At 45.7% G+C, this 14,173-nt stretch overlaps 1 protein-coding gene across 1 annotated transcript in view; it reads left to right on the top strand.

Annotated features, from left to right (window-relative positions):
• The window catches only part of LOC117358034 (cystatin-2-like), a 29,977-nt gene extending 18,352 nt beyond the window's left edge, over positions 1-11,625 (top strand). The window contains exon 3 of the mRNA XM_033939448.1: positions 11,336-11,625. Within this exon, the coding sequence (XP_033795339.1) occupies positions 11,336-11,425 (90 nt within the window). The 3' untranslated portion in view covers positions 11,426-11,625. The remainder of the gene's footprint in view (positions 1-11,335) is intronic.
• Positions 11,626-14,173: the final 2,548 nt, after the last annotated feature.

Genomic DNA, 14,173 nt, shown 5'->3' with positions numbered 1-14,173 from the left:
GGTGATTTCATGAGTCTCTGGTTGCACTTTCTTCTTCTGACTGTGCATCCAATCTTTCTTCCCTTCTTTCAGCCTGTATGCTTCCTCTCCTCCAGACTAGAGAATGACACGGGGAAAAAATCTGTCCCCGTCACCGGCCCACCATCCTCTGCACCGCCCCGTCACCGGCCCCGCTGCATCCATATAAGCCTTAGTACTGTAATATTTAGCTTATTCCTTTCTTATAAATCAAAGTTCCTGCTGCTGAACTAGAGAAAGAGATGTTCAGCTGGCAGGGCTTTGTTTATAAATTTTTATCAACACAACTAATATACTATTTTATCCTAAAGCAAAAAATAAATAAATAAATATAATTTTTTTTTCTACCTTTGTTGTCTGGTTTCTGCTTTCCACATCTTCTCATTCAATTCCTTCCATCCACTGTGTGTCTTCTCTCTGCGTCTTCCACTTGCTGTTACTGTGCCTCTCCCTTCACCCCCCCCTCCAATTGGTCTAGCACCCATCTTCTTCCCTCCGCTCCCCCATAGTCTGGCATCTGTCTTCTTCCCACATTTCCCTTCGGGGTCTGTTCCTCTCCACCCTCCTTCAATGTCTGTCCTATTCCTTTCCACCACCACCCTTCCCTCCCTCCTTTACCATCTGTTCCTTTCTACTACCCTTCAGCTCCTCTCGCGTGGCCTATCTATCTACCTTCCTCCCTCTTATTTTCATGGCACGTTACAATGTAATTTGTGCAAGCCACTGGAGCCTGCAAGCTCGGTCCCTGTCCCATCCCCACAAACCATCTCGCTTCTGTGCTCCTTCGTAAAGTTTCACTTGATTGTATTTAGTTTCTTTTATTGTAAACCGCCTAGAAGTCGCAAGATTGTTGGCGGTATATAAGAATAAAGTTATTATTATTTTCTCCATTTCTAATATCTCCCCTATGTATCTGTCATTGCCCCCCCTCTGTGTCCATATACCATCCCCATGGCATGTCCCCTTTATGTCTCTGTCCCTATGCCCCATGCACATAATTTCCCCTCTTTCTGTTACCTTCCTGTGTCCAGATTTCCCCTATCTTCCTCTTCCATACCAGTGTGTCTCTTCTTTTCAACCCCATCTAGCTTTTTTCCCTCTTGCTTCCCCCCCCCCTGCTTCTAGCATCTGGCTCACCTGCCAGTCCTTCCCTTTCTTTCCTGCTGTAGGTTTTTCTTTCCGTCTTCATCTCCTTGGCCCAGAATCCTTTTCCCTTTCACTCCCTCCTTCCAATTTGAGCCGGGAACACGAGCGATCGCACGGTCCCCACAGCCACCACCCGCCTGCCCAATCGATCCTACTGTTTAGCCAGCTCTCTCCCTTCTCCTCACCTTAGTTTGTAGGTTTTGTTTTTCGGCGACATGCACGCTTTCCCAAAGAGCCGTGCACGCGCGGCTGCTCAGTGTTCAATCTTCTGCTCTGCTGCAACTTCCTGTTTCCGGTTGCATCAGAGCAGAAGATCGAAACTGAGCAGCAGCGGGTGCGCGGCTCTCTGATAGCGTGCGGGTCACCGAAAAAGAAAACCTACAAACTAAGGTGAGGAGAAGGGAGAGAGCTGGCTAAACACTAGGATCGATTGGGCAGGCGGGTGTGTGCTTCGGGGACCGCGCGATCCTTCATGCCTCACTGCGGGGACAAGACCATTCACCGCCCCACGGGCGGTGAATGGCCTTGTCCCCGTCGCCGCAGCGACTGCTAGTTTTCGTTCCCCGTTTCGGTGGGTGACCCGCGGCTAAAATGCGGTGGCCGCGGGTAAACCGCCACCGTGTCATTCTCTACTCCAGACCTCATTCCCTCCCCCAACTTTTTCTTCCTCTCTCCCTGACCTTTCTTTCTTTTTTCTCTCTTTATGCCCCATTCTTTTTTTCTGTTTCCCTTCTGTCTCCCTGCCTGCCCCCTTTCTTTCTCCCTACCCTCCACAAAGCCACTGCTGCCACCTTTGAGGGAAACGGGCCCCAAAGCCACCGCAGCAACCATCGGGGGAAACAGGCCCCAAAGCCACCGCCGCGGCTGCCCCAAGCTCTCTCTGCTTCCCACCGGGCCGACCAGCAATCCCCTGACGTCAATTCTGCCGTCAGAGAGGAAGTTCCGTCCAGCCAGGCAGCGATTGGCTGGCCCGAACTTCCTCTCCGACTGCAGCCTTAGGGCAGGTGCACAGCCGGAGCAGACTGCCCCCCCCCCCTTGGTACGACACTGAAGACATGGCAGGGGCTCCTCTCACGAATCCCCACCTGCGGCGGAAGTCCGATGCAGTCGGGGATCTTGAGGAGCCGCCGCTGTATCTTTCAACTTTAAAATACAGGCCGACGCCGCTTCCTCTCACCTCCGCCCGCCCTCGAGTGAGCGACAGGGGAAAGCGTAAGAGCGACGCCACTGAAAATAGTGAGCGATCGCTCATGTGCTCACCTTAGAGGGAACACTGGACATTACACAAGACCAAAGGTTTCCCCCATAGTTCCCCAATCATGATAATATACCTCACATTGGGATCAGCAATCTGGCGATGAAGATGAAAGGGTATGTTTTTGTGTATGAGTATAGCCACCCCACACCTCCGAACTGTGAAGGAAGCATGACCCACCACTCCCACCCACTCTCTGCGGAGTTTATCATGTTCTAGAGGAGTCAAATGCGTCTCCTGCAGAAAGGCAATGTCAGTGTGTTCCCGCTTAAGAAAGGCTAGGATTTTGGTACGTATGTTCTTATGTTAATAATTTCCTATGGTCTTGCATTGTCTTTGTTACATCGGGAAAAATCCATATTCTTATTCAAGTTCTCAATCAAACATTTTTTTAAACATATTAATAGGTGTGACCGCTCTTTATTTAGGAAAATTTAGTATCCTTAAATTAAGTCTTCTATTAAAATTCATAGTTTGTTCAATTTTTCTCTGAAGAAAAATTTTATTCTTAACAAAATTACCGGAAAGATTATGTAGTGAAGCTATCTCTTTATTAATTTGGTCAAACTTGGTATTGGTTTCCGTTTTAATATTTTGTACAGACATTGACAAATCATCCAGTTTACTCACGATAACTGAGACTTCTCCAGCAGATTTAGTAACTGTAGTTTCAAGTTTTTGGAGCAATTTCCATATGTTATCCAGCGTCATTTTTGAGGAGCTGATATCCTCAGGTCCTTGCTTGATTATAATTTTGGCGTTCTGGTCCATGTGAGGCCCCCTCCCCCCCACTGCATCATTTTTGAGGAGCTGATATCCTCAGGTCCTTGCTTGATTATAATTTTGGCGTTCTGGTCCATGTGAGGCCCCCTCCCCCCCACTGCATGAGCGCGTTGGACACTTCTGGACCTTGGCGTTCTCGCTCTCTCCATCTTTCCCCGCCGGATAAGGTGGCGATTGGGCAGCAGGAGGGGATTAAAATATTTTGAGCTCTAAAGTGCCGGAGACTTCTTCCTCCATTGCTAATGCAAGCGACTCCGCTCCAACAACGAATGGGGAGCTAGCCAGAAAGCGATCCATCGTCGCTTGTCTGGGCATAGAGGGGTCTACCCGAAGAAAGCACTTACCTTTGTTATGAGGCATCGTTCGATTCCCAAAGGAAAGAAAAGTTTCACTGCTGAAATGCTGTAAGCGCTAACTCTGGCTGCTAACACGCTGCCGCCATCTTGTTTCTGACTTTTGCATCTTATTATTGAGCTGCTTAATTAAATCCTATTAAGGTACTGGGGTATGTTAGACTGGTAATAGAGAGCCTTAAGATAATTTGTGTGCTTTAGTTAGTTTTTGAGTCTTAGCAAGTAATGAAATGCAAATTATATATATCAGCGGTCTCGAACACGCAGCCCGCGGGCCACATGTGGCTCTCCAGGTTTTATTTGCAGCCCGCGGTCTGGACGCGATCAACAGCATTTCTCTTCCCCCTTTTTTGGGGGGGAGCAGCAGCGTGTCTGGCCAGCTCGTTCCATTCAAAGCCGCGGATTGGTGGCTCCTCGCGCTATCCACTCCTGCATCGGAAGCCTCTCTGACGTCACAACATCAGAGAGGCTTCAGACGCAGGTGCGGATCTCGCAAGGAGCCGCCACCCGCGGCTTTGAACGGAATGAGCCGGCCAGACACGCTGCTGCTCTATAAGGAAGAGAATGGAAGGGGAGGGGAAAGAGAAATGCTTCTGCTACATAAGAAAGGGGGATCCTAGGGAAATGCTGCTGCTGTACAGGAAAAGGGAGAGGGAGGGAAAGAGAAATGCCTCTCCTGCACAGGAAAGGGGGAAGGGAAATGCTGCTTCTGATGCTGCTGCACCCAACTGGGGAAAGAGAGGGAAGGAAAGAGAAGGGAGAGGAGAGGAACAAGAGAAGAAGCCAAGTTCATGGGAGGGAGGGAAGGAAAGGAGATATAAGACCATGGAGGGGGAGGGAGAGATGCCAAGGCATGGGGGAAGGGAAGGAGACAGATGCCAGAGCAGGGGAAAGGAAGGAAGGAGGGAGGGAGAGAAAGAAAAGGAAAGAGATGCTAGACCATGGAAATAGGACGGAAGAAGAGAGATAGGAAGGGAAGGTAAGACATGGAAACGTAGATTTTGAAAAGAAAGCAGAAAAATTGAACATTAAGTTAATGCCAAAGATAGATGCAAGGCAGAAAGTGAAGACAGAGAGAAAAACAGTCAAAGGACAAGAAGGCCCTGGAAATATAGTTGAAAGCACAGAAAAATAAAGTCACCAGACAACAAAGGTAGGGAAAATGATTTTATTTTCAATATAGTGACTGAAATGTGCCAGTTTTGAGAAAGAAAAGATATTAAACTTTAAATGTGAGGGCTGCAGAAAAAATAGAGTACTTGGAGGGCCGCAGAAAAAATAGTTAATGTCTTATTAAAGAAATGACAATTTTTGCATGAGGTAAAACTCTTTATAGTTTATATATCTTTCCTTTTAACTGTTAAAGGAAAGTTTTATAAACTATAAAGAGTTTTACCTCGTGCAAAAATTGTCATTTCTTTAATAAGACATTAACTATTTTTTCTGCGGCCCTCCAAGTACCTACAAATCCAAAATGTGGCCCCGCAAAGGGTTTAAGTTTGAGACTACTGATATATATGTAGTTCACAGTTCCTAGATCCAGGCTTACTGAGGGTTAGGCACTAGGGCAGCATTCCTCTCCTCAAGGGTCACCCGTGGAGTCCAATCTCTAAGAAAGTCCTCAGTTTATTCTCAAACTAAGAGGCTGAAACCAGCCAGAGGTCTCTCCTCAAGAAGCGCTTTTTGGTTAGGTTTAGGGGGTTGTTCTCTTCTTTTCACCCAGATGCAGCACAACACCTTTTTGGTTGGAGGAGCCAAACAAACCAATTTCTAGCTCCACCCCAGCCTTTCTAGCTGCTGATCTCGGGCTGGGCAAAATATTAGTGGGGCCATGGACCCTGCGTCATCCCCATTCTGCTGTCTATGTTCACACCTACCACCAGCGTACAGAACACTATGCGATGAGGTGCTGAAAAGTTCTAAACCCAACCAAGAAGGGAATGATGTGGAGCCTTGAAAAATCCAAGTTATTCCACATATTCACCCCTAAGCTTAACAGATGTGGCACATCGTGTCTGAAGTTTCTGTAACCCTTCCAAAAAAATACACTGATGTCTGATCAATGAAATACTGCTCTGCTGCTGCAATCGTCTCCGAATCAATTGAAAATTGTTGCCCTTTCAAGCTCTTATTAAAGTTTGGAAACAGAAAATAGTCAGATGGAGAAAGATCTTGTGAGTAGGATGGATGGTCTATCCACTGAAACACCATCGTTTTGCCAGTCTTGTGAGCAGGTACATTGTCTTGCAAAATGAGAACTCCTTCCTGTAACTTCATTCTCCTTTTTTCTTTCAATGCCTTTAATCGGTACAGCAGGTTACAGTAGTATTTTGTATTAACTGTTTGGCCCCTTGGAAGATAGTCACTCATTACAATACCTTCCTGATCCCAAAGCACTGCGACCATGACCTTTCCTGCTGACTTTTTAGGTCTTGAATTTCCTTGGCCTTTGAGAACCCAAGTGCTGCCATTGCATGGACTGTTTTGTCTCAGGATCATAGTGGTGTAACCATGTATCATCAACAGTAACTAGTCGTTCCAAAAAGTTGGCATGAACTCAACTGAAAATGCTGCAAAATCAACTTGGCAGTGTCTACTCAACTTTGTTTCTCATCAGCATTCCAATATTTGGGCACAACTAGGCCGACAGATTCCACATACCCAACTGCTCATAGAACCCAACATGTTCTCTGGATATCTGTAGTGTTTTAGCGGATATTCACCGATCTGCCAAAATCAGGTCATGGACTTAGTCAACCATTTCAGGAGTTGACACCATTTAAGACCTCCCAGTCATTGCTGCATCTTTGGTCTCAAAATCTCCACTTTGAAAGTTTGCACACCACTTCTTCAGTGTGGAATATGAAGGGTACACGAAGGCCTTGAGCATGCGCAGATGCTCAAGGCCCAGCGCAGAAGAAGGCAGATCTTCGGGCACCGGCATGTCCTCTGCATTGGTGCTGGTGCCAAATGTGGGGTAAGAAATGTGATCGGGTGGGTGGGTGCCTTTTTGATGCCGGATCGTGGTGGGGAGGGGGTGTGACGCGAGCGGAGTGTGCCGGATCGTGGGGGGGAGGGTGCCGGATCGCGGGGGGGATGGGGGGCGCTCGTAAATCGAGGCACGCTCGGTTTCCGAGGCGCCGATTTTGAGAATGTTTTGCTCGTCTTGCAAAACACTCGCAAACCGAGGTACCACTGTATATCCAAAAAAGTTATCAAGAAACGTACTGTATATTTTGTTCAACAACAGGACTTCATTCATTTCACATCAAAAGACACAACAGACAAAGAAGTGTTTATATTTATACCTACACCAGGCTGTTGCCATTATAACCAGTTTTAAACAGATCGGACTGGATTTCTCTCTTTATATCTATATATATCCTATATAATAAAACGCTAGCCACGCATGCGCACTCAGACCTGCATGATCTGTGATCCATAGGTCCGTGGTCAGAGTGCGTATGCGGCGGCCAGATCAGGAAAGCACAGCACAGCCGGCGACTCCCCCCTCCCACCCTCACTCACCGCCAAAACCACCACCGCTAAAGCCTCCTCCTTCTCGCCGGCTCACCCGCGTTTAAATGGAGAGAAAAGCGCTGCACCGCGCTAACGCTGGCTTTGCTGTCTTCTGTCCACTGCAGCCCGCCCTCTCTGACTACTTCCTGTTTCTGTCCACTGCAGCCCGCCCTCTCTGACTACTTCCTGTTTCTGCTAGGGTTGGCCGCAGTGGATAGAAGACGCCGAAGCCAGCGGTAGCGCGGTGCAGCGCTTTTCTCTCAATGCTGCTTCTGCGATGTGTACAGTGGTGGAGCCTGTGGCAGTTTATGGCACGTGTGGCGGTTCCGGGGAACAGATGGAATAAGGGCAGGACAGTGATAGTGACAGCAACACTGGTGATGACGTGAAGAAGCAGCAGTCCGAGTCAGCAAGGAAACCAAATCAGAAGGAAATCAAAGCCCGTGCTGAGGGGGAAAATACCAGAAGCAGACCTCCAAAGGTGGATAAAGCAAGGAAAGGAAAAAAAGAGCCATCTGTGGAAGAGAAGCTGTGGAAACTCCACAGTGAGATCAAGTAAGACCACAGTTTGGGTAGTGTAAAGCAAGAGTTGCCGACTGAATATACACAGAATGGCACGCACATTGATGCTGAGATGGAAAAGTTAGGCAGTGACAGAGAGAGAGACAGATAGAAAGAAAGACAGACACTGGCCAAGGAGAGAGAGAGGCAAAGAAAGACAGACAGCGGCTAAGGATAGAGAAAGAAAGAAAGAAAGACAGTGGCCAAGGAGAGAGAGAGAAAGAAAGAAAGCGAGACAGACATCAGCCAAGGAGAGAGACAGACAGACAGATCTATTCTAGCACCCGTTAATGTAACGGGCTTAAAAACTAGTGTGTGTATATATATATATATATATATATATGTGTGTGTGTATATATATATATATATATATATATATATATATATGTGTGTGTGTGTGTGTATATATATATATATATATGTGTGTGTGTGTGTATATATATATATATATATATATATGTGTGTGTGTGTGTGTGTATATATATATATATATATTGATGCATATGACAAAATGAATTTTGAAAAATAAGCTTTTGAAGTGAATGAAAAGATATTTATATATGTACAGAGTTTTTTTCAAACCAGTGATGATACAGGTGGCTTAGGGTACTTGTGTAGTCCCGGTTGCCTGTGTGTGAGGTTCGTTTTTCTCCGGTCTGTTATTTATCATTTTTTGTCCGTTGTGTCTTTTGATGTGATATGAATGAAGTCCTGCTGTTAAACCAAATATACAGTAAGTTTCTTGATAACTTTTTCTGAAACAATGTCAAACATTCAGCTAAAGTGATGGCCTTCCTTGACATCTCCCTGATGAACTGGCACTGGGGATTGACCTCCCTTGCGCCAGGGAAAATCGGCAGGAGGGATGCTCACTCCCTCTGGCCTTGATGACTCCTCATCTCCACATGAGAAAAAAATCAACAGGAGGGATGCCCACTCCCTCCAGCCATGTCCCCCACCTCCTGCATGAGAAAAAAATTGGCACTGGGGACCAACCTTCCCTGTGCCAGCGAAAATCAGCAGGAGGGATGCCTATTCCCTCCTGCCAATGGAGGGGGGTTCAGGGTAGGGGGAGGTTCGGGGGAACATTCGGTGGCAGGAGGGAGTACTTTTTCTATTTTTTTTTTTTTTTTGAGCATCACCAAGTGATGTTAGTGCATCAGTCGCTGGGGGTTTTAATATTAGTTAATTTGCATGGCCGGATCGGAAAATGGGCTATTGAGGGGAAAAACACGCAGTGAGCTGTTTTGTGCATCGGGTCGGCAAATGCGATTGTCACTAAAGTAGTTAAAACTGATTTAGTGACGATTGCTGACTTTAGAGCATCTAGCTCTAGGTTCTGTCTCTTCTTGCAGCCCTCCTATCCCCACTTGGCTTACACTCAAATCTATCCCTTCTTAAGGCCACCCTGCCTCTAGCACAGAGATACACAAATATCTCCCTTCCTGTAGATGCGTGGAGACAGGTGATGGAGACGGAAGAGGTGATGGAGACAGAGATTGTATCTGAATTCAAGAAAGCCTGGGATAGGCACGTGGGATCTCTTAGAGAGAGGAAGAGATAATGGTTACTGCGGATGGGCAGACTGGATGGGCCATTTGGCCTTTATCTGCCATCATGTTTCTTTGTTACTCCTGCCACATAGTTACCCATCTCTTTCCCTTCCAGCTCTGTGGGTTCTGTTGATATCCTATGTGGTATGACTTCTAGCAGTAGCACTGCAAGACTATAACTAGGGAATGCATATGCCATTTTGAATGTGCCATTACAGGGCTCAGAGCGATTGGAGATTGCCTCTGCCTAGTATTTTTGCCCAGGATGAAATAGTTGAGGTAGCCCTGATGAGGCCAAAGGAGGGAGATTTCATAATTGGGTGTCACTGGGGGTGCCTATAAGGGATATGGGAAGAGCTTGGAATTAGCTTATAATTCCTCGAGTCCTGACTCTACCAGACCCGCCCAAACTGTCCTTCCCCTCTCTACACTGTATTCGCTATGCAGGCAAACTGGGAAAATCCCTTCTCTTCAGAATCACAGGTCTTTGGAACGAACTTTCTACCCCGCTGCGGAACCTAGGCTCCCTCCAATTATTCCGCAAGCAACTGAAAACCTGGTTTTTCACTAAAATGTAATTCTATCCCCTTACTCTTCTCTTCTATTTATAAGTTCATGTAAACCTTCCCCCCCCCCCCTTCTCTTCCTATATTTTAAGTTCTTGTAAACCGTGCCGAACTCCACATCCGTGGAGATGATGCGGTATATAAACTTAAGGTTTAGTTTAGTTTAGCTTATAATAATATGTTTTCGTTGGGGATACTATCTGTGGGGATTGTCTTTGAGGGGGAAAGAGAATGGTGGAGAAGGGATCCCTGGACCTTGAATCTTTTTCTACAATGACGACCCCTTTAAGATGGCATCTAGAAATATCAGGCGATGTGGTATCAGGCTCGATGAAAATAATTCTAGCTTTGAGTTGGCAATATTTTTCCTGGAGTGTTGCAACTTGTGAAGTTCAACTCTAGCTGCATTATTTTGCTTTATATAATAATGAAGTATTTTACATGATTTGAGTCATTGTTACATATATCCCAAGGTAACTTAAGCTAATGATTACAGTAAAATAGGCAAGTTAAAAGGCAAGTTTCATGCGTTATTCCTTTAAAGCACATTAGGAATGGGGCAGAGGCAGGAAAAGAACATGACCGGACGGGAAAATGAGGAAAAATTTGTCCCTGTGTCATTCTCTAATGGTCCCCCAAATAGGGGCAGGTGTCGCTGTCTGGATTAGGACTTCTAAATACTGGACTGATTGCTTCTAGAGATGAGATACCTCTTATTTTTGAATTTTTCTAGGCTTATTTTTTTTTTTTTGACATAGTAAGAACTTCCAGGGGTGTGTGCGAGCGGGAAGGGGAGGGGTATATCTTTTGTTTTGGTATTATTCCTGATAGTAATGATGGATGGGGGAGGGAATTTTTATCTTTTGTATAGATACTGGTTGATTATCATTATTTGTATATCAATTGTATTGCACTTTTTGTTGGCATTAAAAACTAAATAAAGTTAAAATAAAAAGAACTTCAAATCTAGCTTAACTGAAGTTCTTGCCGTGTCCTTTTTTCAGTCGTGGTCTTCATCACAAGACATATGGGAACAGACTTAAAGATCTCAATTTGTATACTTTGGAGGAAAGGTGGGAGAGGGGGAGATATGATGGAGACATTTAAATACCTATGTTGTGTAAATGCCGCAAGAGGCGAGCCTCGTTCATGTGAAAGGAAGCGCTGGAATGAGAGGGCATAGGATGAAATTAAGAGGTAATAGGCTCCGGAGTAATCTGAGGAAATACGTTTTTACAGAAAGGGTGGTAGATGCATGGAACAGTCTTCCCGGAAGAGGTGGTGGAGACAAAGACTGTGTCTGAATTCAAGAGGGCCTGGGATAGGCACGTGGGATCTCTCAGAGAGAGAAAGAGATAATGGTTACTGCGGATGGGCAGCTCCATGACCTCACAATACAGGTTCAAAGAGCCTTAGCCTATAGGAAGAGGAGATGCAAATGTTAAGAACCTTAGCCAATAGGGAGAGGAGGAGATAATGGTTACTGTGAATGGGCAGACTAGATGGCCTTTATCTGCCATCATGTTTCTATGAATAGGATTATTTACAAACTGTTCATTTTGCTTATTTTCTTTTCTTCAGGTTGTAATCTGCAATTTTGTAGTGCATTCCATTCCCTGGTTGAGAAGAACAAACTTGACGTCCAACAAGTGCCAAAGAAAAGACACCTGAGTTCTCCAAAATCTGTGGCAGTCAGCATTTCACGTTGAGATCACAGGCTCCAGAAATAGCAATAATCTCCTTTTGGCACTAACCTAGATTTGATGCTGTTTGTGACTGAAAACAATGCCTTTAGTGCTGTATGGTAACCTTGCATAGAACTCCTTGCTTTTAAGCACAATAAAAAAATGTAAAACATTTTGGTTCTTTTATTTTGTTTTGTTGTTTTTATTCTGCTATTGCCATTGGTTTTGGTGAAATCAGACAAAGTTTGGAGGTTTTTATCCGCTAATTCTGTCGGTAGAATATTAGAAATACCACATGAACTGAGTACCAAAAGGCAAATAAGAGTTTGGTAAGCTGCTCTTATCAGGTAAAAAAAAAAAAAAAAAAAGGGGGTGGAAATCAACACCTTTTCCAGTGCAATAGCGGAGACATTCTAGACAAGTGGGTAGTAGTATCCCAATGGTCGCGTGCCATGTGCAGGAGGAGTCCAATCTGGATATTTTTCTCTGTCTCTGCTCTAGAGAGCTGAATGGGGATGATGGGAATCCCATGCAAGTTGCGGGAATCCCGTAGTGACCTCCCTCGTGGTCTCGGGGATCCTGTGGGGTTGGAGGCAGCTCAAGCCGAAAGGCTCATCGTCTTTTCCTGCCTGCAGCACGCCACACATAGCTGACCCAGAAGTCTTCCCCTGACGTCAGAGTTAACGTCGGAGGGAAGGCTTCACGTTAGTCACATACAGGGTCTGTTGCCCTGCGAAGATATGAATCATGTCTTCGCAGGGCAGCGGGCGCTGCACATGACTGATGCTAAGCCTTTTCTCCGACATCAGCTCTGATGTCGGGGGAAGACTTACGGGTCAGCTACGTGTGGCAGGCTACAGGCAGGAAAAGAAGACGAGCCTCTCGGCTCGAGCTGCCTCCAACTCCTGCTGTTACCGGTATCTGGACTCGAATGTGGGAAGCAAAAGTGGGACACCGGGGGAGTAGAGTGCATTGCATTTTTGGACACAGAAGGCATGAACTTGGGAGAGAGGATGGAGGAAGGGCGGGAAAGATACTGAGGTGGGAGAGGGAATAGAAAGGGAGAATAGGGCGTGTGTGTGTCAGTGAAAGGGAAAGAGAGATGGTTGTGTACACGGGGAATGGAAGAAAGGAAAATTTTTGGTCATAGGGAGAGAGTGAGGTAGAGATGATAGGGAGAAATGTGGTGGAAAGGGAACAGTGGGACAGATTGAAAGGGATGCAAGAGGGAGGATTATTGGACATAGTGGTGAAGGGAATGGAGGGAGAGATGTGGCATGATGCTGGAGAGGGTTGATAGAAGGAGAAATGTTGGGCAGGGGCAAAAGATGCTGCACGTGGTCCAGGGAATGAGAGGGATAAATGCTGGACCATGGTAGGAGGAACCAATGTACAGCAACAGAAGAATTTACAGAAGACAGGAAAGCAGAAAATAATCTGGGACCAACTTGAAGGAAAAATAAGTTTCCAGACAGCAAAGGTAAAAAACGTATTTTATTGACTAAAATATGTTAGCTTTGGGAAATGTATATAGCAGATGTCTTTCTATTGTGTTCAAAAGAAAAGGAAATACATTTCTGGTTTTATTTCTACAGTGTTGAAGTACTTGCTGATCTTTGCTGTGACTGGTGGGGATCCCCAAGCACCACCAGCAGAGGACCTCTTCTAGAGATGGCCAGAACTCCCTTCTACTGGCAGCATCCATGAGCCATTGAGGTGCCAGCATCTGTGACTCAGGGACGCTACTGCTGCCTGCCAAGCTTGGCAAAAGGAACTCCCAGCCAACATTGGAGGAAGTCCTCAGCTGAAAGCTTGGGGGTCCTCATCAGCTGAGAATTTCTATTTTATATTTATATTAGAGGCTCTAGTAGAAACCCGTTTACAAAGTATGTATTATTCCCAATTAATATTTCCAAAATAATAAAGTGTCTTTGCTTATTTGTAAATTGGTCTCTACCAGAGCCTTTAATTCAGTAGCATAATTAAATGAAATAACTACTTAAGTTTATAGGGACAGGTGGGGATGGATTTGATTCCAGTGGGGACGGGCGGGGATGGCTTTGATTTCTGTCCCCATGCAGCTCGACTCTGCTCTACTTCAGTGTGCTCTCTAGCTGCACCTACGGTTTTGTTTTAGGTTTTTTCCTTCTGCATAAGTGTCTGCAGGAGTGTTTGCTCTCCACAATTTATTTTATTCAGTATTTTTTTTGTCTCTCTTTGGGTTTTCTGGTGCTAGTTGCGATTATTCAGCTCTGCCTGCATTGAGAACACACAGACTTTACTCTGTAGCTGACAGACCAATCCCAGTGGGTACGTGTTAGCCAGCTTGCTTAGTTTTCTTTAGAGCTCAGGGCCTTCCCTGAAGTTGTTGCACCTACTGTTAAACAGGGATAGAGAGCAAGCTGTTAGGTGTAGAGAGCTGCATTGAAATGGGAACGACAGGAATCCCGCGGGTTCCCCCTTCGGGTCGTGGGATCGCGTGGGGACGCCCCCTAGGGAGTTGAGAGATGTCCTTGCGGAACCATTAGCTACGCTCTTCAATCTTTCCCTGAGTACAGGAAGAGTCCCATTGGACTGGAAAACAGCTAACGTCATTCCGCTGCACAAAAAGGGATGCAGGATGGAGGCTGAAAATTACATCAATAGTGTGTAAACTTATGGAAACGTTGATTAAACACAAATTAGATACGATCCTGAATGATGAGAGACTAAGGGATCCCCACCAACATGGATT

This window comes from Geotrypetes seraphini, chromosome 3 (assembly GCF_902459505.1).
Source record: "Geotrypetes seraphini chromosome 3, aGeoSer1.1, whole genome shotgun sequence".
Classification (NCBI taxonomy): domain Eukaryota; kingdom Metazoa; phylum Chordata; class Amphibia; order Gymnophiona; family Dermophiidae; genus Geotrypetes; species Geotrypetes seraphini.
The sequence above is the reverse complement of the archived record's forward strand: the minus strand, read 5'-3'. Positions and strand labels throughout refer to the sequence as shown.